This window comes from Centrocercus urophasianus, unplaced genomic scaffold, assembly GCF_019232065.1.
Source record: "Centrocercus urophasianus isolate 14NV4802_14NV808 unplaced genomic scaffold, USGS_Curo_1.0 seq_14, whole genome shotgun sequence".
In the NCBI taxonomy this organism is placed as follows: Eukaryota; Metazoa; Chordata; class Aves; order Galliformes; family Phasianidae; genus Centrocercus; species Centrocercus urophasianus.
Window position 1 is genome coordinate 50,747,619 of NW_024884586.1, and position 23,280 is coordinate 50,770,898.

The window sequence follows — 23,280 nt, forward strand, 5'->3', positions numbered from 1 at the left end:
GGGAATGAAAGTGGGAAAAGCCTGCAGCACTCACTGTGGAACCTGCTGAGGATGGCAGCAACCTGCTTTGCTCCTCCAGCAACAGCTTGGAACAGCTCAGCAGCGCCAAAGCTGTGTGGAGCATCACTGGGTGAAGCTCTCGTGAACGTCATCATTCACAAACCACACTCGTATGGTTTTTATTCATTTAAAAAAAGAAAAAAAGCAGAAAGCAAAACATTCCATCAGTCCAGTGTTGACAAAAGCTCTGTGTGGATTAACCTGCGTGAAAAATGTCAGCAATTGGTCGTGCGGGGCAGCCAAAATCTCACAACATGCAGATCAATACCTCGTTGTTCAGCTTCTGGGTTAAGAAAGGGGGGAAAAAGCAATTGCCTTTGATAGACATGGGGAGGGATGAAGCCAGCTTCTCCAAAGCCCCGTGCCCCTTCAGTGGCCCAAGCAATGCACTGCCATCTCCAGGCTCAGCACCTTGGGCTTGCCATTAAGTTCTCCCCTCCTAAAATTTCCTTCCCATTTTGCTTTTTTGTTTTGGGTTTCCTTTTGTTGTTGTTTTGCCTCCAAACGTGTTGCCACAGCAACCCCAGCACTTCATCAGCGCTCAGGAAAATCCAGCTCTGATTTGGCTGCTCCATGGAAACACATCTCAGCATCTTCCAACACCACTAGGGATAAGATGGGGTGCTGTGACAGGACAAGGGAAAATAGTTTTAAAGTGAAAGAGAGGAGATTTAGACTGTATATAAGGAGGAAGTTTTTTACACTAATGGTGGTGAGGCACTGGCACAGGCTGCCCAGAGAGGTGGTGGTGTCCCATCTCTGGAGGCACTCAAGGTCAGGCTCTGAGCACCTGATGGAGCTGTGGGTGTCCCTGTTCATTGTGGGGGAGTAGGACCAGATGGCCTTTAAGGGTCGTTTCCAACTCAAACCATTCTATTATTCTAACATCAAGTAGATATACGAGTAATTACTTAAATTATCATCCCGGGTTACACTTCTATAGACTCCAAAGGTGACTCAGTAGCTTCTCATGAAGGTCTCTCCCATGGCAATACTACTCCTTGCAACCAGCATTATCATGGACATGGCCATGGGGTGACCCTCAGGCTCCTCTGCGGCATCCTTTATGTATTTAAATTCAATATCCACTACCATTTCCTCAGCCACGACAAAACACTGTGAATCCTCCCAGCAAAATATGCAAGTGCTTAAAAAAATAAGCAGAACCAAGGTTCAGTGCTGAAGATACAAAAATAACATGACCACTTTACAAATAACAGTAGAGCTCTTCCTTTTATTTTGCACGATTTTCTTTATTCTCCCATCTGCGGTTCCCTCTTTCAGTTTCCCAGCTTTCTACTCTTTGCAGGAGGTGTTTCTATGGGAGGTCTCAGTGCAGGCAGGAGGGCAGTGCTCTCCTATCACCCACAGCTGCCTCCCCCACATCTCAACTCGGTTCTTCTCCATCTCGCTAAGAAGCAGATTTTCAGCCTGACGGAGTTTAAAATAAAATTAATATATTGGCAGATATCCACAACAGCCTCTCAGGTGTTCATATTGAAAATTATTATTTTCAACAGTTCATGGCTCATTTCTTTAAAATTAAAATTAGTGTTGTGGCAGCCGGGGATAATTTCCCAGATGCCGGTGCAGGATAGAGCTGGCTGATATGAGAAACACGGCTCTGCTGCTGTAGGACGTGCCTTGGCTATGGCTTGTCCCATGAGCACACCAAGGGTAAGGATGTGCCGTAAGAGTCGCTCTGTAATGATGCAGCTCCTGCTTAAAGTGTGATCTGGAAGAAAATGTTGCAAAGAACAAAATGTGTGCAAGAGCAGTTGTCCCATTGCCATCCCACCATGTTGCGTGACCACAGCATCCTGCTGCCTCCTGCTACCCCACACCAAGCAGGACCCCATATGCTCTGTTGCAGCGTGGTCCCGCAGGTATTTAAGTCTTGTTCATCCCCACCAACCCCAACGGCTGCCCTCCTCCTGCTCTTGGCCACCGACCTCAGGAGAAGTGGAGGCTGTAAAGCTATGGGGTGGGCTGGGGGTGAAGGGACCCCGGTGGGTGCTTCCTTAGTGCTGGGCAAGGCATGGGTACTGAACAAAATGGGGGAAAGGAAGCTGAGTGGTTGTCATTCACTTGAAGAAGAATTTGAGAAACGACCAAAAGCGAGCATAGAATCATAGCATCCTAAAATGGCCTGGGTTGCACAGGAGCACAGTGCTCATCCAGCTCCAACCCCCTGCTGTGTGCAGGTCACCAACCAGCAGCCCAGGCTGCCCAGAGCCACATCCATCCTGGCCGTGAATGCCTGCAGGGATGGGGCATCCACAGCCTCCTTGGCATCCTGTTCCAGTGCATCCCACCCTCAGTGTGAGCAAATTGTGTGTTTTTAGAGTTGCGGTTGCTCTGATACTTTTTCCATACAAGAACCACAAAATAATGTATTCCACAGCATCCCCATTCCTTCCTGTCCATGGGCATAGCCCCAGCTCTATCCCTTCTTCCCTGGGCAGGGAAACACAGCCCCAGCTCGGAGCTCTAGGTGACATGAGGACAGGGTGGGGACAGGGACAGAACTGGGACTGGGACCCTTCCCAAAAGGCCAGGAACATCGCAGACTCCACGCAGCACCGAGGCCTCCTTCTGTACTATAAATTACCAGGAAACATTAATAAACAGCTCCATCTACTGACAATCTCACCTCCAAAATCCAGATCCTGCAAGTGTCCTATGCCACTGACTGTGTCCTGGCCTGGGCCAACACCTCACCAGCTGCCATCCCAGCTACAGCCCCTGCACAACCCCAGGTGAAGGGCAGCCCCTAGGGGCCCCAAATTACACCTTCCAGTCACCACACCCAGGGCATCTTCCAGTCACCCATGAAATACAAAGGCAACGAAGCCAATCCAAAACAATGCCAGTTTTGCAAATTGCCCAGAAATGGCCCCACCAACCTCTAATGTAGCATCTTCCTTTGCCTCTGAGATGTAAGGCCAAACTCTCAAAGTGCCACCAGAAGCACATGGAGGTGCCACTGCTCCCCTAAAGGGCTCCAGCAGCAGGGTGCAGGGGTAGCTTTCCAGAGTCCCCCAAGCTGCTGGACCCTCAGCTCCACTTTCCTTGTGCCTTGAAGGGTAAATAGCAAAATGATGGGAATAAAAGTATCTGAGCGTCCATCCTCCCAACCCACTCCGATTCTACGAAAGTGGGCTCATCACCTCTTGCTAGAACATCACCAGTTCCGCCAGCCCGAACCTTCTTCCCAAATATGGCAGGACAGAGACATGTGAGGACAGTGTGAAAACCCTGGCAGAAGCTTTCTGAGCTCATGACCACCTTATAATCCCTGCCAAAAGTCCTGCAGGGATAAGACTGCATCCACATGGGTGGGATGTTACCAGCAGTGTGACCTGCTCAGTGCCCCCAGCCAGCACCAGTCTCCGCAGGGCCAGCACCCCATCAGCAGATGCTCTTTTCTGACCCCAAATTCCTGCTCTACCCATGAAAGTGGGGCTTTGGGGTTTTACCAGAGCTGGAAATGCTGCCCTTGGATCTGGGGGCTGTGTGGTGGCACAGGGCTGGGTGCCAGACCAGCAGAGATCACAACCAGCGCAGAGCATGAAAATGTTCCTCATGCAATTTTAACTCCAGTGCACAAACTTAGCTCCATTCACTTGTTAAAGTTTTATGTGTTTAGGTGGGGGGAAACCATCACCACTGCTGGTGTTTTTTATTTGTTTCCACTCACAACAGATCCATCTGCTTTTATCGGCTCCCTGGTTGCCCACCAAAAAAGCAGAGGCAGAAGACTGTAAAAGAATGAGTAGGGGTTTCCACGATGAATTATGGGGTGCAGCCCCAATACCACATGAGAAAGAATTTGAGCCCCCATCCAGCAGGAACCAAATGGGATTTCCCAGGGGTCCCCAGGGATGCAGGTGTTGAGGTCACTGCAGAAGAGCTGGGCTCCAGCAGCACAGCCCTTGGGCTAAAATGCAGGAAACCAAGAAAAAGATGTGAAGCCAAATGATAACAGATCTTTTCAGTACACACTGTCATGGACCACCTGAAATTCCCTTCACTGTTTCTCTCTATAAATGTCATCCTCAGGCAGATGCTCTGCAGTTAAGGGATGTTTGTTTGGATGTATAAATAGTCAGTCCCTCTGCTGGGGCTCCCAAGGCCACGCGGTGCCAACTTCTGCTCCTCTGTGAGCTGTGTGCTCTCGTTTCCTCCTCAACCACCCCACAAACAAGCACTGCCTCCTCATCCTCCATTCCCTCACTGATGCAGTGAATAGGTTGAATAAGAGGCAACTTTAAGAGTTACTGCTTTCAGGATCACGCATTGAATCACAGAATCATTAAGGCTGGAAAAGATCCCTAAACCCAAACCCAACCCATCCTTCAGTGCCATACCTCCATGGTTCTACATGTCCCCACTGCCCGCAACCTGGGCATGCAAAGGCACTTCTTCATCCTCGTGAGCACCTGTTTGCTTTCCACTGCACTCACCTTGTCCTCCTGGGACATGGGATGCTCTTTCTTTAGCCCCCACCAACACTCTTCAGAAACGGCCTTTACCAGTGGTTTTCAGCCTGTCCTTTGAGAGATGGATTTGATGCAGTATCCCTTTTTTTAGTCTCACTCTGTCAGCGTCTCTTGAAAAGAAATAAAGCCAAATCGCAGCTGCAGACGCAGTGTTTTATGGATGTCACAGCTTTAATATTCCTTTCACAACAGGCTGTGGACATAAGAGGCCAGTTTGTCAATCCAGCCATTGCCCAGGGCTAAGCTGCTAATTCTGCTACGTGACTGAGGCGTGCATGAGCAAGCTGCTTTCCAACACCAATGCTTGAGAAGGAGAACTTTCTCCCTTTGGTCACTGCCATTTCTTTTCAGTGTTGGCTGAGTTGATTCCACACACAGCTTTGTGTTGCAAAACTTACTTAATAACTTGTGGGTTTTTTTCTGCTCGTAGCAGTGCTTCCTCTTCTGTGTGGTTTTCCCATCTAGTAAAGGCTTTGAAGACACTTTGGCCTTTGCTGTGGAGGAGTAGTGTCATAGAATCATAGAATCACAGCATTGCCTGGGTTGCACAGGAGCACAGTGCTCATCCAGCTCCAACCCCTGCTGTGTGCAGGTCGCCAACCAGCAGCCCAGGCTGCCCAGAGCCACATCCAGCCTGGCCTCCAATGCCTGCAGGGACAGGGACTCCACCACTGCCCTGGGCAACCTGTTCCATGAGCTTTCATGCAAACTCTGCTTTTGCATGGAATTCGCTGATGCTGTAGAATCAGGATAGACCCCGGGTAGCTTTAACCTGCTGGCAAAGCCCTGCTTTGGCATTCAAGCTTTTACACCATTTGCAGCAGACAATAAAAGTATTCCTATCTTAAACCAGATGTTTCAGCTGAAAAGAGAGGTATGACTGCTGGTCTCAGATGGTCTATAGCACGAGCATTAAGGCAACCAAAAGCATATCCTCATGATTTACATCACCCTCCCCCCTGCTTTGAGGGTTCAGGTCCAAAGCCAGCCCCAAATCAAGGTGAGTTTACAACCATGCTTGGAAGTGGCCCCAGCACATCAGCTGTGCAAGAAAGGTGGGATTTTCCTTCTGCCAAAAAACTTTGAGCAAAAATAGAAGTAAATGGCTCCTCAGTGAGCAGTGAAAACAAGTTTGGCTCCAGAAATATCCAGCTCACAGATGGACCACCTCAAAAAAAGAGTTTTACCAGCAAGGTATGATGAAAAATGGCACTGTTTTATTTGGTATAGGATGAGCAGTATCTCCCCACTGTTCCCAGAGAGCTGGCTTTAGCAGCTACAACTGTATCTGCAAAATCTTCATACGTTGCCTCCAGGCAAGATGCTAATCTTCTTTTCCTGTGCTGATAATAATTTTTTTCCGTATGTTATAGCTGTTAAAATGTAATTTGCACTTCCCTGATCAGAGGACAGGCTTTGTGGCAAGGAGGAGCCTGGTGCTGGGACATGGATGCGTCACATTGTGCATCCCACTGAGGGCAGCCAGGGCACTTTGTGCTGCACCTCTAAGCACAATAACAGTTCATTGTTCATCAGAACGGCTGCAATGAGGTGCCCTCAGAGCCATCAAAGGGTTGTTCTTTTAAAGCACTTGGTCTTTGTTGAGTACATGGTTGTAAGGGATGTACAGTATAAACAGTATTGTGCTGTAAGTGTTAGGAAAGAATGGACAGATCCACAGGGCTGAAGATGGAGAGGAACCCATCCACATCCCTGGCCACATCCTACTTCATCACATCATTCCCAGGGCTGGACTCGATGACCCCTATGGCTCCTTTCCAAGTTGGGATTCCCTGTGATTCTGTGATTGCTGTGATGTTTGATCTGTGTTAACGGCCTTCCAGGTGCTTCTTTCCTTCATTTGTACAAACACCTAAATAAAATCAGCAGTGCTGAACCAACTTCAAACCTTGATCCCTGCATCTGCACTGGAGTAGGACTGTGCTTTTCCCTGGAACCCACCACCACAACCCCATTGATACCCATACGTCCATTCCAGTTAACTCAGAACATATATTTTTTAGGTAGTTTATTTCCAGATCAGTTCTCCATCCTGTTTCTATCAGCTCCTAGGTTGAGGCAGCTGAGCACAGCCACTCTCCCCGCACATCTGCTGACAGCTGCCCTCGTGGGCCTCATTCTCCATTTCAGCCTTTCACCTTTTGTTTGCATCACTCTTTCAGCTGGATTTACAGCAACCAAGCTTTCTGCCTACCACAATTCAGCCTCTTTTTTGACTAAGACCAATGAGGATTTCTCTGAGCAGTAACCCCTACTCCTTAGCACCATCTCCAGATGGCCCCACTGCCGCTGCCCACAGACACAACACTCCATCTCCTGGAAATACATCCGTTTTAATTTCAGCCCTTCTATCTTTCACTCTGCAGTGACTTAAAACTAATTGGCTTTTCACCTTCGTTAAGGCAGCTCACCCCTTCCAGCCAGGCCAAGCCCAGAAGCTCCCTTCTTTCCCATCACTTATTCTCCCTTCCACTAGATACATGAAAATTTAACACTAATGAAATCCAGCATCTGAGCACTTGCCCTTTCTCCATGACACTCTGCCACACCAGGCTGTGCACCCACAGGGTGTGAAGTGGTCTCCCAACACCCCAAGACACAGAGACTCCCAAACCAGCACACATCCTTCAGCTACATGAGTTATGTATCACACAGTAAAAAGAGAACTGAAGATACTGCTTGCTCAAAAAGAGAAAAAAACCCTAACAGCATATAATTTGTTACAGACCACCTGAGGGAGCAAGGAGAGCACAAGACAAGGGTCTTCAGGCACAACAGCAGCTTCCACGCTCCAGCAGGTGGTTGTTCATCAGTATTGAGGTCCCCTAAATCCACAGGATGAGTAGGACTGCACCAAGCTGTGGCTGAGTGTGGCTTGTCCTGGCTCCACAGCTCTGGGATGGATCCCAAGGGAGGTCATCATCCACCCTGCTCGCAGCTCCAAACCAATTCCCATCACTTTGGTGTTCCTGTGCCTTACACAGAAAAACTGAGTATGTTTTAAATTAAGGCATGTTCTGAAGCTGTATTTCTCATGGCAAGAACTCTTCCCTGAGCAAGCTGTGTGCAAAGCTTTGACGGCAGCAAACCACTGCCTGCTGTGCTGGGTGGCTTCACAAGTAAGCTCATTCTCTACAGGGAAGAAGAGCACGAGGCTAAAGGAGTGTGAAGTCAGGCAGAGCAGTGATAAATTCATTAGATGGGACTGCCATGAGCTCAGGGGGAGCTGGAGCAGATTTGTCACACTGAAGCACTGAAGTAGGCAGCACTGTCCTGGGGATGGTGGACACCCAGAGGGGAAGTAAGCTGTAGGAATAGAGCAAAGGCAGCACTTCTCCATGCAAGGCATAAAGAGCATAGAATAGAATGGCCTGGGTTACAAAGGAGCACAGTGCTCATCCAGTTCCAACCCCCTGCTGTGTGCAGGTCGCCAACCAGCAGCCCAGGCTGCCCAGAGCCACATCCAGCCTGGCCTTGAATGCCTGCAGGGATGGGGCATCCACAGCCTCCTTGGGCAACCTGTGCCAGTGCCTCCCCACCCTCTGGCTGAAAAACTTCCTCCTCATATCCAACCTAAACCTCCCCTGTCTCACTTTAAAACCATTCTCCTTGTCCATGATGATCCATTCTTCTGTTGATTTCATAACCATAACTGTTGACCTTATGGAGTTTTGCCTGACTTGTGACTAAAGAGGAAGGGGAGATCATTCCAAAGTCAGCAAGCAGTCACACTGCTTTACACAGGACGTAGAGGCAGACAAGGATAGCAGCTATACCACACTTGGCAGCACACAGCCCCTAAGAATGGCCACCAAAACCCTTAGACAGGGAAAGAGTGGAGCTCTGTATAACTGCGTTGCAGGAATTCATCATGCAGTGCCACAGGTCCTGGGGTGTTTCAATGCATTTGATGATGTTTCACTGAGGTTAAACTATATTCAAACATTATTCAAACAATCGATTATGGGTATTTGGGACAGAGTTGTATTGTTGTGAATTTAGCTGACAAAGGTTGGGTATTAGGAAACTTTTCTTCTCTGAAAGAGCAGTCAAGTAGTGGCACAGCTACCCAGGGAGTGGTGGGGTCACCATCCCTGGGGGTGTTCCAGAGCTGTGGGGATGTGACACTGAGGGACGTGGGCAATGGGCAATATTGATGGCAGTGAATGGTTGGACTTGGTGATCTTAGAGGTCTTTTCCAACTTTAATGATTCTATGATTCTGTAAGATCTATTACAAATGCATTTGTAAAGGAGGAAAATGTCTGCTGACTTGGGAAATTGAGAGATATTGAACAAAGTATTTGACATCTGTATTAACTCAAAGCCCCAAATGGGCTGAACTTGTTTGCATTTCTCCAGTCTTATTACTGGGTGAATTTACCTTAATGATCCTATGAATCCATAAGCCCTCCCCAGCACACCAGCCATGCAGGCAGGCTTCCCTTTAAAATCCAAGCTGGAAGGAACTCACAGGATCACCAAGTCCATCCCAGCCCCACACAGCACCACCCAAACCCACACCCCGTATCTGAGAGCAGTGTCCCAGTGCCCTCCAAGCCCAAGCAGCTCCAGGCTGTGCCCACTACCCTGGGGAGCCCATTCCATTGCCACAGCCCACTGAGGCAGAACCTTCCCTAACCCCTCCAGGCCTCCCCTGGCACAGCTTCATGCCATTCCCTCAGGCCCTGTCGCAGAGAGCAGAGCCCTTCTGCTCCCTGTGAGGAGCTGCAGCCGCCACGATGCATCCCCTCAGCATCCTCTGCTCTGGACCCAACAAACCCAGAGCCCACAGCAGCCCCTCACATCCCTTGCCTCCAGACCCTTCCCCACCTTTGCAGCCCTCCTTTGGATGCTCCTTAACAACTTTACACTGCGATGCCCATTTTATAAGGCAACATTGAGCATCTGGTGCAACAAAGTGCCATTTTACCTGACCTGGCCTCAAAACGACCAACATATTTAGGAACAGCAGCAGCTTTGTTGCTCTCAGAGTCCAAACATCAGTGCCATTAGAGGATACAAATACACAGAGTCTCCTTAAAGTGAAATTGCAATAAAACATTATCCATTGCTCAGCAAGGCAATGCCTGGAATAAAGTGAAAATCCTGCTAGCGGGGAAGATGTCGATTTGATTTTTAAGTTTGTTTAGAACAGTTTTAACACTAAACGAGTAAACATTTATAACTGAATAAATAGTTTTCAGTTTAGTCAAGGAGCATTCAGTGGGTGTTGGCATAAATATTCAGTTATGGAAATTATTTGATTGAAATAGATTTTCCACGCCATAAATAAACATTGTCTGCAACAAACACACACTCCCAACAAGCGTCGCGAATTAGAGAGCCACTGATGCCTAATGCCAGGCTTTGAAAATGTTTTATTTAGCAGCACTTCTGCTCACCACGCTGCAAGCCAGATCCCATCTGCCTGGGCTTTTCCAGACATTCATCTCACTGTACCATGAAGGGGAGCAGGGATGAGGAAGGGTGATGCGCACACAGCCAAGGGCTCCTCCAGGTGTTAGGATGCATCAGGGGCCAACAAAGTCACCAACCAAGAGCCTGCAATAGGTGAGAAACACTGCAGGGTCAGCCTGCCTGGTGTTGGCTGTCTGCAGAAATCAGGGTGAGAAGTGTGTTTCACCCAAACTTGATGTTAGGCCAGGCTGGGTGCTGTGGTGGGAGCAAGGCTGCTCCCCAAGCACAGGGTGAATAGAAGAGCAACATCCAAGCATTGAAGCACATTAAGTGACACACAGGTGAGGGCTGAGACTTTTCCAAAATTTATTCAAAAATAAATGCCCCCAGTTTTACAAGTATTTGTGGTGCCAGCTCAGATGACAACCCTCTGCACAGCCTCAAGGCAACAACTGAAAATTTGGTTCTTGTATCACGATGAGAAAAGCAGAACTCCTGGCCAGCCTTGGCAGAAGGCTCTGCAGAGCTGCTTCTAGCCAGAAGCTGCAGATCCAGCGGGCAGACTATGCCACCTAGCTTCTGCTTTAACACAGGCTGCTGCTGTGTGAGCCTGGTGGCTGCGGTGACATCTGCACACAGGGACACAGGCACGCAGCACCCTGGTGATAGACACAGCATGGGCACAGAACCCTGCCATGGTCACTCAGAGCTGTGTCTGGAGAAGCACACAAGTCCACACAAGTGCAGACATGGAATCCTAGAATGGCCTGGGTTGCAAAGGAGCACAGTGCTCATCCAGCTCCAACCCCTGCTGTGTGCAGGTCACCAACCAGCAGCCCAGGCTGCCCAGAGCCACATCCAGCCTGGCCTTGAATGCCTGCAGGGATGGGGCATCCACAGCCTCCTTGGGCAACCTGTGCCAGTGCCTCACCACCCTCTGGCTGAAAAAAACATCTTCAAAAGACATCTTCAAGCAGCAGCAACAGGAGAATCAGCTGTTTCTAATAAGAAAGCTATAACTCAGGTAGGTTGCAGCGGCCATGCCGATGAATATTCAGGTTGAGGATCACTGCAGCTCTGACAGCTCCTGCACTGACACCAGAGCGGCCCTCAGAGTCACTGAGGCAAGGAACCAGAACTAGCCAGGGTGACAGAGATCCCTGGCACACATCCCGAGATGCTACAAGCAGGAACACAGCCCAAAGGCCACCCCACACCCAACTGCTGCCATGCAGCAGCTCCACAGGTTGGGCTGCAGCTCTGTGTGCAGACAGGGAAGCTGTGCAGGAGGCCATTGAGGCACGAGGACCCCCACAGCTCCCGTGCTGCTGCAGCTTACCTGAAGGAATTGTATTTCTCCTATCTGAGCATTTCAGGCAGCTTCATTTTTCTAGCCCCGGGGTGAGTTCAAAAGCCAGTGTTCTACCCAAAGCTTTGCAAATTCCTCTCAGAGCCTCTGATAATCACAGATCTTATCAGGTGCATAATCCAACGCAATTTGGTGTTTTTTCCTATACTCCAAATCCCACATAAACTCTATTTCAGCAATTGGAGCTTCATCTTTTTCAAAGCAAAGCTATCAGTAGCTTTTACTAGGCTCTGAACAGGCAATGTTATTTCCCTACAGGAAAACATGTATTAGTTGTTCGCTATTAATGCAAAGTCCTTAAAGAGTGCTTTGATTTTACCTGTTCTTCGGGGGAATCCGCAGCTCTTTATAAATCACTTTGCTTCCAAAGCAAATCACTTCAGCTTCACATCTGTGCACCTTCAGAGCTTGTAACCATCAACTTTAGGAAGAAAAAAAAAAAGGCAATTTTCACAATGAGCTCAGCAAACTCTGGCTTTTGGCACCTACCATTCTCCATATATTGGGCAATAAATATCTAGTTTAGGCAGCAGTAGGAATAAAGGCATCACAGTTTGTGCTACACCACCTTCCCAGTAGGCTTAAAAGATGAGAGCAGCAGAATAGGAACAAAGCAAGAAGGTTTATTAATTGCCAAATTACCAGGTGACAACGTAGCTGTTTTAATGTGTACAAAGTAATTCGAAAACATCCTTTAGTTCTGTTTTCTGGTAGGAACATGACTTTCGGTTGCATCCCCACTGGGCAGCTACTGGTACAGAGCTTTTTTCACTACCATTTTCCATCACACAGCTAAGCTCCCAGGCCCAGAGCCCCAGCAGTGCTGGAGCTGCACGATTCCCTGCGCCCTGCACCAGCCTCCCATGGATCTAAATGTTGTTTTGCATTGAGAAGTTTCCACTTAAGGGCCCCTCCAGCCCTTCCCAGCTCATTTGGATCCTCAGGCATCACCATCTCGGGCTGCAGGAGGCTCAACGCATCTGGTTAACAGTCATGCAAGATGGCCTGCATGACATTTGGAGAGCTGGTGCATTATTAAAATGTGCAGAACCATGAGGGAATGTGCTCAGTCTGATGTGTTACTGCCTCGAGGCAAAGGCAAGATGGGAATCTTCTCACAGCTCCACACAGCCACCTTTCAATGTTTGTATCAGGATTTTGCTATTGATCTTGTTTAGTGCCCCAGAACTACCTGCTCCTTCCCTGTAGCTCACGGCAGTTTTAGTCCCCTTGCAATGAAAATAGCACAGCAGTTCTCCAGATAGCAATGCATCTTGGGGGGAAAATATGCTAACCCTGCTGGTTGCTATAACTCACTTTTGCACACTTGGTGTTACTTACCAAGCACTCAACCAAGATTCAAGCTAGCTTCAGGTAATTCCTAAACCACTTAGTGACTGCAGCACACTGCAACAGAAGTTCATCTGGCCAGCTATTGAGAGAGGCTAGAACACCCCATGCTATTGCTACCAGCCTGCAACATTACCCCCACAGCCTTTCTGCTTTTGCAGTACACATCTCAATCTCCTACTCAACAGCCACATGCTGTCAGAGGTTCCTAGCAGGATGCTAAAGTTCACCATAGGCCACAAGCCATGATGTCAGGCATGTCTGCCTGCTTGACAGTTCCATGATCTTATGACCACAGGATCTGTCACATCCCAATCTGCTTCCGTCCACACAGAAACCTGAACAGGGTTCCTCCACAATTCAGAGAGGTATGAAGATCAGGGTCTGATGCCCTTCTCCGCCTCAGCAGCAAGGCTTTAATAGCACATGGAACAAACACTGCAGCCACCAGCACTGGGATATGGCCCCATCCCTCCAACACTACTCCAGTTTGTTCAGTTTCATTTAACACTCACTGGACAAGAAAAAAAAAGGCCAAGAGGATTCCCTAACTAAATTCAGGGCACTCGGCAGGAAGGCATTGGTCCATTTGCCAATTCAAGTATAACTGCACCATTCAGCTGCTCAGTGACTTCATGCAGAGCAAAATAACTTCAGAAGAGATGATAAAAAACTGCTTGGATAGCAGAACAGCCTCCTGACACACACCTTCAATCCAAATTGAAAGTTAATTATAAGGCCACCCCAAACAGTGGCAAATCCTATCTAAGAGATGGGCAGCCTCCCCAAACATTGGGAATGATTCCTAAGTCAGACATAACAGAAGTTGGCACATCAGCAGCATCTGTACACGTTGAAGACACCCCTCTACCTCTGTCTGAACTATCTCTGTGAGGGAAATGTAAGGATTCCCATCACACCCAAAAAGACAAACATCTGTTGGAGCACACCCAGAGGAAGGCAACAAAAACGATCCTAAGGATAGAACACCTCCCTTATAAGGACAGACTGTGAGAGCTGGGGCCATTCAACCTGAAGAGAAAGCTGCAGGGAGACCTTAGAAAGGGTTTTCAATACTTAAAGGGGAGTCGTAAGGAAGAAGGAGACACACTCTTCAGCAAAACACACCGTGGCAGGTCAACAGGAAACGGTTTCCCAGGAAACTAAGAATACTTATATTGAATGTAAGGATGAAGGGTTCTGTTGTTTCATTTTGTACAGTAATGGCATTGAGGCAGTCACTGGCTGCCAGAGAGGAGGTGGTACCCTGTGCCTAGAGACAAAAGGTCAGGCTGGACTGGGTCTGAGCGTCTGACGGGAGTGTGGGCATTCCTGTTCACTGCAGGGAGCAGCACCAGACAGCCTTTAGGAGTCCCTGCCAACTCAAAGGATTCTCTGAAACACACCAACCCAGACCAGGGCAGCAAGAGATTCCCAGGAGCCCCTGATTTAATTAGGTGAGACGACATGAGAGTCACCAAGCAGCTAAGAGCAGGCAGGCTGCATCTCTAGGGCTCAAAAGCACCACTAAAGCATCACTTGGTTTTGTCTGGCTAAAGCCTAAGAGACCAAGGCAGGCCCATTTAGGCCAATACACCACCCAGCCCTCCTAAAACAGGCGTGGTAATGGGATACAAACCACAGAAACAGTCACAGAAGGCAGTCGGACACAGATAAATGGGGCAGGGAGACCATTTATTAAGAGAGGCTACACCAAGGCGCTGCAGGTGGGACGGGGAGGCCCGAGGAAGCCGCAGGATCCGCTGGTGACAGCCTCATCCTGCCAGCGCTCAGTCCAGCTGCAAAAGAACGACAAGAGCGTGAGGCACCAGCAGGGAAGAGCAAAGCCCTCCCGGCCCAACGCAGCCCGGCGCTCACCTTGATGAAGCCGATGTCCTTGGCGTACTGGCGGAAGCACTGCCGGCACATGTTCAGCCCGTACTTACGGATCAGGCCGTGGCGGTTGGAGCACACGCGGCTGTGGAGAGAGAAGGGAGCGGTCAGGGCGAGTAATGGCGGCGCGGAGCAGGGAGGGAGACCCAGAGGGTAAAGGATACCGCGACACGACGGCCCTAAAAACCCCGCCCGCCCCCGGGATGGACACCGACCACGAGCGGGAGCCCTGGCCGAATTTCCTGGGATGGCTCCAGTAGAGCTGCTGGTGCCCCATGCTGCCTGCCGCGCGCCCAGCCGCGAGAGAAAGATGGCGGCCCGCGCATGCGCTAATCAACCCTGCGCGGCCTCCCGCCCTGCACCGCGGCGCGGCCCTCGCAGCGCACAGAGCGCAGGCGCAAGAGCACGGAGGGCAGCGTGCGCGCAGACTGTGCCGCTCCCCCCTCCCTCCGCGACGTGACGTCAGCGGTGAGCAGAGCTATAGCAGCGGCGTTGCGGTGGAGCCGCTGCCGGGCGCGGTGGCGCACGCCTGTAATCCCAGCTACTCGGGAGGCTGAGCCCGCCGGATCGCTTGAGCCCAGGAGTTCTGGGCTGCAGTGCGCTATGCCGAGCGGGCGTCCGCGCTAAGGCCGGCATCAATATGGTGAGCCCCGGGGAGCCGAGGCACACCAGGTTGCCTAAGGAGGGGTGAACCGGCCCAGGTCGGAAACGGAGCAGGTCAAAACTCCCGTGCCGGTCAGTAGCGGGATCGCGCCTGTGAATAGCCACTGCAGCGTAGCCTGGGCAACACAGAGAGACGCGGGTTCCTTTTGCCCGCACCACCAAACCCTTTTGCCCACCTGCGACCCCCCAACCCCTCTGTACTGCCTCATGCGCGCAGCGCCTCCTGCTGGCAGCACCGCGCCACTGCATGCTCCGCAGCGCCTCCTGCTGGCCGAGAGCGAGTCGTACAGCCGCGTAACCTCCATCTCTGTTTTTTTTTTCCAAGCCATCACCTCCAAGCCATCACCTCATCACCACCACACCGCGCCCTCAGCTCTCAGCCTGTCCTCGTACCGCAGGTGCCAGTCACCTTCCCCGGAGGTGCTGAAGAACCGCGGGGATGTGGCATTGAGGGACACAGTGTGGGGTCGGGATGTCAGAGGACTTTTCCAAGTGGGGCGGTTAGAAGAGCGCTTCTATGGCTCCACGATTCCCGCTCCGCTCCGCCACTAGGCGGCGCTCGCTCCCGGAGCCGCAGCTCTGGCCGCTCCTCCTCTCGCCTCGCCTTCCCTTCCCGCCCTTCCGGAAGGGCGGGAAGGCGGGAAAGGAAGGCGAGGCGAGGGGAGGGGAAGGGAGGGGAGGAGCGGCCGGCGATGCGGCTGCAGTGCGATGTGGAGGTGGTGAGCCGGCTGCTGCCCACCTGCGGGCTGCGGGGCCGCGGTCGCGGCACCAGAGCTCTGCTGTCCCTCGGCCGCCAGCCCGGCCGGGCGCGGGGCGGCGTGTGCCTGATGGTTTGCACGGCGCGGGACCGGGCCGGGGTTCGCTACCGGGTGAGGCTGAGGGCTGGAGGGCCGCACGGGTCTCCTTCCCGCCCTGCTCAATGCCCGCTGTTCCCCTCCAGGTGCAGGACAACGTGGAGCAGTTCTTCACCCGCTTCGTGGAGGAGGGCAAAGCCACCGTGAGACTGAAGGAGCCCGCCGTGGATGTGTGCCTCAGTAAGGTGGGTGGCTGGGGGGGGCACACATAGAATGGCCTGGGTTGCAAAGGAGCACAATGCTCATCCACTTCCAACCCCCTGCTGTGTGCAGGTCGCCAACCAGCAGCCCAGGCTGCCCAGAGCCACATCCAGCCTGGCCTGGAATGCCTGCAGGGATGGGGCAGTGTGTTCAGTGGGTTTGTGTTGGGCTTTTTGCCCTCAGCAGGTCTGCTGCACTGCATACAAGGTCTGACAGCTCCATAATCTGTTCATCTCTCGTTTAGCTCTGCAACACAGGACTTGTGTGGTGCCAAAGCACACTAATTCAGTATTCTGACATCTCTTCTACTGGGAAGGCATTGGACTTGTGGCAGAAAATTACTTCCTGAACGCTTCCAGATAATTCTTTTCATTTTTTTTCCTGCGTGTTTGTCTTGGTATTTTTCTCAATATGTTCTTAGAGACATTATAGCACCTTTATGTAGATATTGTGGAAGAAATCTATTTTAAACACCCACAGCACAAAGTACAGTTATTTTCAACTCACGAAACAGTGTAAACTTATACATCCCAGTGTGTTTAGCTACGAGAAGCAGCAGGTAGCTATTGCATCTCACACCAAGAGCCAAGAAATATTGCCACTTCATTCCATCAGTGAGCTGTTCCACTTGGTCTTTACAGATCTGGAGTACTTTTTCTCCTTCCTTTCTGCTTTGCTTTGATCTGTACTTAAGAGCATGGCAGCTCTGCCTGTGGTTGGAGAGAGCTGCTTAGTGTGTCCTATCTCTATTCACCCTCTGCTTACAAGGGTGGATGGTGATGGGACAAGGGGAATGGTTTTAAAGTGAGATGGGGGAGGTTTGGGTTGGATATGAGGAGGAAGTTTTTCATCCAGAGTGTGGTGAGGCACTGGCACAGGTTGCCCAAGGAGGCTGTGGATGCCCCATCCCTGCAGGCATTCAAGGCCAGGCTGGATGTGGCTCTGGGCAGCCTGGGCTGCTGGTTGGTGACCTGCACACAGCAGGGGGTTGGAGCTGGGTGAACATTGGGCTCCTTTGCAACCCAGGCCGTTCTAGGATTCTGTGATGTGTTTTAGGCTGGATGAGATAGATGTGATGGATGAAAGCTGCAGAACCAAGCTTTTGCTGTGCAATTTCCCCCTCTCAGGAGGATATCCCATCAGAATAAGTAGATGTGCATGGGATAATTAAGTCTTTGCTTTCCCTCCAGTGTTGGTGTAAACTGTCCTTTAATCACTGTGCAGGTTAGGGACATCACAGTGTGTGAGGCTGTTTTTCTGTACTTTCTGTTCAGCTGAGAGATCTGTGCTTTGTTCCTTTTTCGAGTGCCAACACTGCTGGTTCTGGGCTATTCAGAGAGGTTTGTTTTGCTGGTCATTTGTTCTTAAATACTGTAAACAGCACATAGTGGAACAGCCTGAATCGTTTCCCCTGCTGAGCTGGTATCACCTGATGATTGTGACTTTTTACAAGTGTGGATGGTGATAGGACAAGGGGAATGGTTTTAAAGTGAGACAGGGGAGGTTTGGGTTGGATATGAGAAGGAAGTTTTGGAGCCAGAGGGTGGTGAGGCACTGGCACAGGTTGCCCAAGGAGGCTGTGGATGCCCCATCCCTGCAGGCATTCAAGGCCAGGCTGGATGTGGCTCTGGGCAGCCTGGGCTGCTGGTTGGCGACCTGCACACAGCAGGGGGTTGGAACTGGATGAGCACTGTGCTCCTGTGCAACCCAGGCCTTTCTGTGATCTCTGTGTCTGCAGAAAATAGTTCCAAAAGTTACTGTACAAATGAGTGCAAGAATAATGAACCTTTAATGCCATGCTCGTGTTTTCCTGCAGGCAAATGTCAGCAATCTAAAGACTTTCCTTTCAGCTGTGAGACTGGCTCACCAAGGGACCGACGTCGCTGCTCTCCCACTCTCAGCTTTGGTACCAGCAAAGACCTCAGAAGTTGAGAAGCCTAAAACCAAACTGATCATCACTTCCAGAAGGGACTATCCGCTCACCAAGGGCTTCCCCTATTCCCTCGAACACCTCCAAACCTCATACTGCAAACTGGCCCGGGTCGACACGCGTGTGCTGTGTCTGAAGAAGCTGCGAAAGTTAGACCTGAGTCACAACCACATAAAGCAGCTGCCAGCCACCATCGGTGAGCTGGTCTTCCTTCAGGAGCTGAACCTGCACGACAATCACCTGGAGTCGTTCAGCAGCGCTCTGTGCTGCTCTACCCTCCAGAAATCTCTCCAGTGCTTGGACCTCAGCCAGAACAAAATCAAAGCGCTCCCGATTCAGTTCTGCCAGCTGCGAGAACTGGTGAATTTAAAGCTGGATGACAATGAGTTGATCAGGTTGCCGTTCAAGATCGGCCAGTTGGATCATCTGCGCTTTCTGTCAGCGGCTCGGAACAAACTGCCCTTCCTGCCCAGCGATTTTAGGAAGCTCTGTCTTGAGAACTTGGATCTCTTTGGAAATCCTTTTGAACAGCCCAATCCCCTTCTTCCCAACATACAATTGAAAATACCATTGACTTTATTAGAGTGTGCTGCAAGAGCTACTGTAAATTACAGGTAAGGGTAGCACGATGGGTACACATTTCACCTCTGTCTCAAACCCGCTCAGCTTCCCTGGTTTGGTTTTTTTTCCATTAGTGGGAACTGCTCTTCACGATGCTCAAGTTGCTTTGAATTCTGCTCGTAAATTAATGCCATTATTATCCAGGATACCACAGCTTCCAGCAGTAAATTGGGAGCTTGGAAGCATTTAGAGAATGCTGTAGATTGAAATGAGTTGTATCCACAGGATGAGGGCACCATAACAGAATATTCTTGTCCAGCCATAGGAAAAGGTTCAGCTCTGTAATCCTGAGCTGCTTCCTTTGTATGCAGGAGTTTGTCCTCCTGTGTTACAGCAGATTTTAAGGCTCTGGTCGTGTTTTCTGTTGGGCTCTGGCTTAGCAATTGCTTTCAAACATGCTTGCCCTTCATCCTGTGCTCAGATTAAACTATGCTAAAACCACGTGGGAAAACCCAGCCCGTAGCTGTCCCTTCCCATGTGAGAACAGCACTGGCAGGACGTCACCCTGTGCCACACAGCATGGAGGTCAGGCTGCTTTGCGTGGCACCGTGCAGAAGCTGAGCAGTGTTAGAAAGAGGCATTCCAGTAAGTCGTTGCCCTGCTGGCCAAGCTGCTGGGTTTGTTGTTGTCTGTCCTCCTCTCCCCTGCCCTCGCAGCACTTGCAGCTCTCACTGTGTGCCCCTGCCTGTGCTACCATCTGTTGCCATCCCCACTCTGCTCTTCTGGGTGGAAAGGCGGCGAGACAGTGGAGGAGTCACGGGTACAGACAGGTGGTGAGATAAAGACCTGAGGTTCTCCTAACCTGCTTGGTGTGCCCGTTCCTGCCTTGGGGTGGGGAGAGCCCAGCAATGCTGGCCTGATTGCTCAGCAGTCCGTGCTCCAGGTGTTTGCAGGCACACGGGGCGCACCCTGCGGATGAGGTGAGCAGCCGAGCGTTCAGGTTCAAACCTTGCCCACTTCTGACCTTACATAAATCACAGTGGGTTTGCAGTGTTTGCTTTCTGCTGCAGGAGGCTCGGGAAGGTGGGGGCAGTGGAATCAGCACCTGCTCAGACCTGTGGGAGCACAGCTGGCAGCGTGCTGTGACTGGTACAGCAGCACCGAGGGAGGGAGCGCCGTGGGGCACTGTGTGCAGGGCTTTCTTACGTGGAAGTCCATCACATGGACTTGCTAAGTGTGATTATCTTCACACCCAACCCTCCCTCCCCCCCCAAAAAAAGTAGCAGGTAGGCGACAGGCATTCTGTGTGACATTCACTGGGTGTGAGAATTAACAGAGGAAGAAACAGGAGTGACAATAAGCTGTGAGAACCTTGAGAGAGGAAGAAAACAAGACACAAAAGCAAACACTTGGAAATCAGTCTTCGTAGTGGCATTCTGGGCAAGCACCAGAGCTGTGATTGTGTTTGTCCTGACCGGAAAAAAAGGATGTCCTGAAATTGAGTTGATGACAAAAACCACAGGAGCCTGAGCTATGTGAATGATGGCATGCTGAAAGAATGGGACACATAGGTGTAGTGATGTGAGTCAGACCTACTCTGCCAGTCCTGCGTGACAGCTGGTGGCTTCCACACACCTGGAAGTCAACGCAGCACACAGGAGTTCTTGTTTTGCGCCCCAAAAGCAGTGCCACTCTGCTGCGAGTTCAAACTGAAGTGATTCTGTTGTGTTGGTGGCAACAACACCTTGACAAGAGAGCCTTAATTTCTCACAGCGGGGTCACTGCTGCCTCTGTGCACCCTGCAGGTTTGGGTGCTGCTTCCTCATGTCAGAATGACAGCAGCTTTTTGGGTACCTGGCTGAGCTGGGTGAGCTGCCTGGCTAACAAGAGGGCAGGGCAAGCATTTACTATGGGTGTGTTTTTGCTTCATCTTCTCACGTCCATTTCTCTCTTCGTTCCCTGTCGCTATGATTCAGACTGCTGCAATTTGTGGGAATCCCTGCTGCTTGGTGCAGTGTTTTCCGGAGGTCAAATCCTTGGCACCTGGGGGTCAGCTGTGCAGCTGTGTGATGTCTGTGGCTCTCTCAGAAAGCGGCCACAACTCAGCTTTGTGCTGGGGACGGTCTCGCTTTGGCACTGACAGCGTGCAGCACCGCTGTGTTTGAGTGACACCGATTGATTTCACCTCCTGCTCTTGTCCAACAGAATCCCGTACGGTTGTCAGCTGCTGCCTTCCCACCTTTGCAAAGATCTGGAAGTGGCCAAGACCTGCCAGTGCGGCAGCGCCTGCCTGAGCAGCTTCATTCAGCTGACGGTGACCATGAACCTGCACCACGTGGCTCACACCGTGGTCCTGGTGGACAACATGGGCGGCACGGAGGCGCCCATCATCTGCTACTTCTGTTCTCTGGGCTGCTATTCCCAGTTCCTGGACAGGTACCTGCAGAGCAGCGCCGACCACTGACAGCCCTGTTCTCGCAGGAGCTGCAGCAGGTTCTCTGTCGCAGCCTTGCGTGGAGGGGACGCGGTGCCCAGCTGCTGCTGGAGCCTCTGCCAGGAGCCAGAAATGCTGGTTGAATGAGAATGTGCTCCAGTTGTGTTCTCCTTATTGCCTGTGCTTCAAGAAGGGGCCTTTTGTTGTCGTTTTTTTACTGAACAATTTGTATCTCTTTGTAATAGAAACACCTTTTCTAAACACACCAGCTGTGCTTTGTTTCCTTGGGCGTTGTGCAGATTGAATCCCACGCTGGGGGTTCCTGGTGTGTAATGATGATGTCGGAGAGACCCGGGAGTTCTTCACTCTGATGTGTAAAGGTTTCTTCACTCCGCTATTTTAAACGTTCCTGTACCGTTCTGTGTCATTAAATGCTGAATCTGCTCTGCGTGCGGTGTATCGTCCCATCGGCACGGCCGGGAGCGACCTCGGTTAGGATCCACCTCAGTGCCGCAGATTCGGAGCGGCTCCACAGACGGCGTCCCTTCATCTCCCCGGGCACCACGGCCGGACCCCGCTCCCCGCACGCACAAACACACGCACACACACAGACACACGCACACACACAGACACACGCACACATGGGCGCACACACACGCGCAGCTCCGCCCCGCCGGAAGCCCCTCTCAAAATGGCGTCGCCGGCGGCCAATGAGGACACGGCGGCGCTGGACGCGGGCGCCCTATGGCGGGCGGCGACGTGTGAGCGTGGGGCGGCGGCGGCGCGCACACGCGCGGAGCGGGGAGCGGGAGCGGCGGCGCCGGCGGCAGCGCGGCCGCCGGCGGCGGGAGGATGAGGCTGCGGATCTACAAGCGGAAGGTGCTGCTGCTGGCGCTGGCGCTGGCGGCCTGCGCGCTGGTGCTGTGGGGAGGCGGGGGGACGGGCGGGCGGCGGAGGCGGCCGCAGCAGCCGCAGCAGCGGGGCGGCACCGGAGAGCCGCCGCGGGTCAGCGAAGCGCCGCGCCGCCCCGCCGGCGCCGGCAACGCCTCGGCCTCGGCCTCCGCCGCCGCCCCGACCGCCGGCGCGGAGAACGGCACGCTGAGCTACCGCTCGCTCGTCTACCGCCTCAACTTCGACCAACCGCTGCGCAACGCGGGGCGCTTCCCGGCCCGGCCCGGCGGCCCCGACGTGGTGCTGGTGGTGCAGGTGCACGACCGCGCCGAGCACCTGCGGCTGCTGCTCGAGTCCCTGCGGCGCGCGGCGGGCGTGGAGAACGTGCTGCTGGTACTGAGCCACGACCTGTGGGCCGACGAGCTGAACCGGCTGGCGGCCGGCGTGGACTTCTGCCCGGTGCTGCAGGTCTTCTTCCCCTTCAGCGTGCAGCTGTACCCCCGCGAGTTCCCCGGCCACGACCCCCGCGACTGCCCCCGCGACGTGGGCAGGGCGGCGGCGCTGCGCCTGGGCTGCCTCAACGCCGAGTTCCCCGACTCGTTCGGCCACTACCGCGAGGCGCGCTTCTCGCAGACCAAGCACCACTGGTGGTGGAAGCTGCACTTCGTGTGGGAGCGCGTGCGGGCGCTGCGGGAGCACGCCGGGCCCGTCGTCTTCCTGGAGGAGGACCACTACCTGGCGCCCGACTTCTACCACGTCCTCAAGCGGCTGTGGGCGCTGCGGCAGCGCGACTGCCCCGAGTGCCAGCTGGTCTCGCTGGGCTCCTACGCGCTGGGCCGCGGGGGCTTCGCCGGCCGCGCCGACAAGGCAGAGGTGAAGACGTGGAAGTCCACGGAGCACAACATGGGCATGGCCTTCGGCAGAGACACCTACAGGCAGCTCATCGAGTGCACGGACGCCTTCTGCACGTACGATGACTACAACTGGGACTGGACGCTGCAGCACTTGACTGTCTCGTGTCTTCCAAAGTTCTGGAAGGTGCTGGTACCCGAAATCCCGCGCGTGTTTCACACGGGAGACTGCGGCATGCACCACAAGAAGTCCTGCAGGCCGTCCTCCCAGAGTGCCAAA

At 52.2% G+C, this 23,280-nt stretch overlaps 3 protein-coding genes across 4 annotated transcripts in view; 2 read left to right on the top strand and 1 right to left on the bottom strand.

Annotated features, from left to right (window-relative positions):
* Positions 1–14,398: 14,398 nt before the first annotated feature.
* On the bottom strand, positions 14,399–14,941 carry RPS29 (ribosomal protein S29). The gene is made up of 3 exons (XM_042814084.1): positions 14,831–14,941; positions 14,601–14,700; positions 14,399–14,521 (listed from the first exon to the last, which is right to left on the bottom strand). Exons 1-3 carry the CDS (start codon positions 14,890–14,892, stop codon positions 14,513–14,515), a joined length of 171 nt encoding a protein of 56 aa, XP_042670018.1. The 5' UTR covers positions 14,893–14,941; the 3' UTR covers positions 14,399–14,512.
* Positions 14,942–15,970: 1,029 nt separating this feature from the next.
* LRR1 (leucine rich repeat protein 1) lies at positions 15,971–21,662 on the top strand. 2 transcript variants are annotated; one of them, XM_042815049.1, is made up of 4 exons: positions 15,971–16,147; positions 16,219–16,317; positions 18,150–18,877; positions 21,030–21,662. In XM_042815049.1, exons 1-4 carry the CDS (start codon positions 15,971–15,973, stop codon positions 21,286–21,288), a joined length of 1,263 nt encoding a protein of 420 aa, XP_042670983.1. In that variant the 3' UTR covers positions 21,289–21,662. The 2 variants fall into 2 exon arrangements, with proteins under 2 accessions (XP_042670983.1, XP_042670984.1); XM_042815050.1 differs by having other exon boundaries at positions 16,081–16,135.
* A 448-nt stretch (positions 21,663–22,110) lies between these two features.
* MGAT2 (alpha-1,6-mannosyl-glycoprotein 2-beta-N-acetylglucosaminyltransferase) overlaps positions 22,111–23,280 on the top strand; it is a 1,819-nt gene continuing 649 nt past the window's right edge. Inside the window, 1 exon segment of the mRNA XM_042814272.1 lies at positions 22,111–23,279. Within this exon segment, the coding sequence (XP_042670206.1) occupies positions 22,111–23,279 (1,169 nt within the window).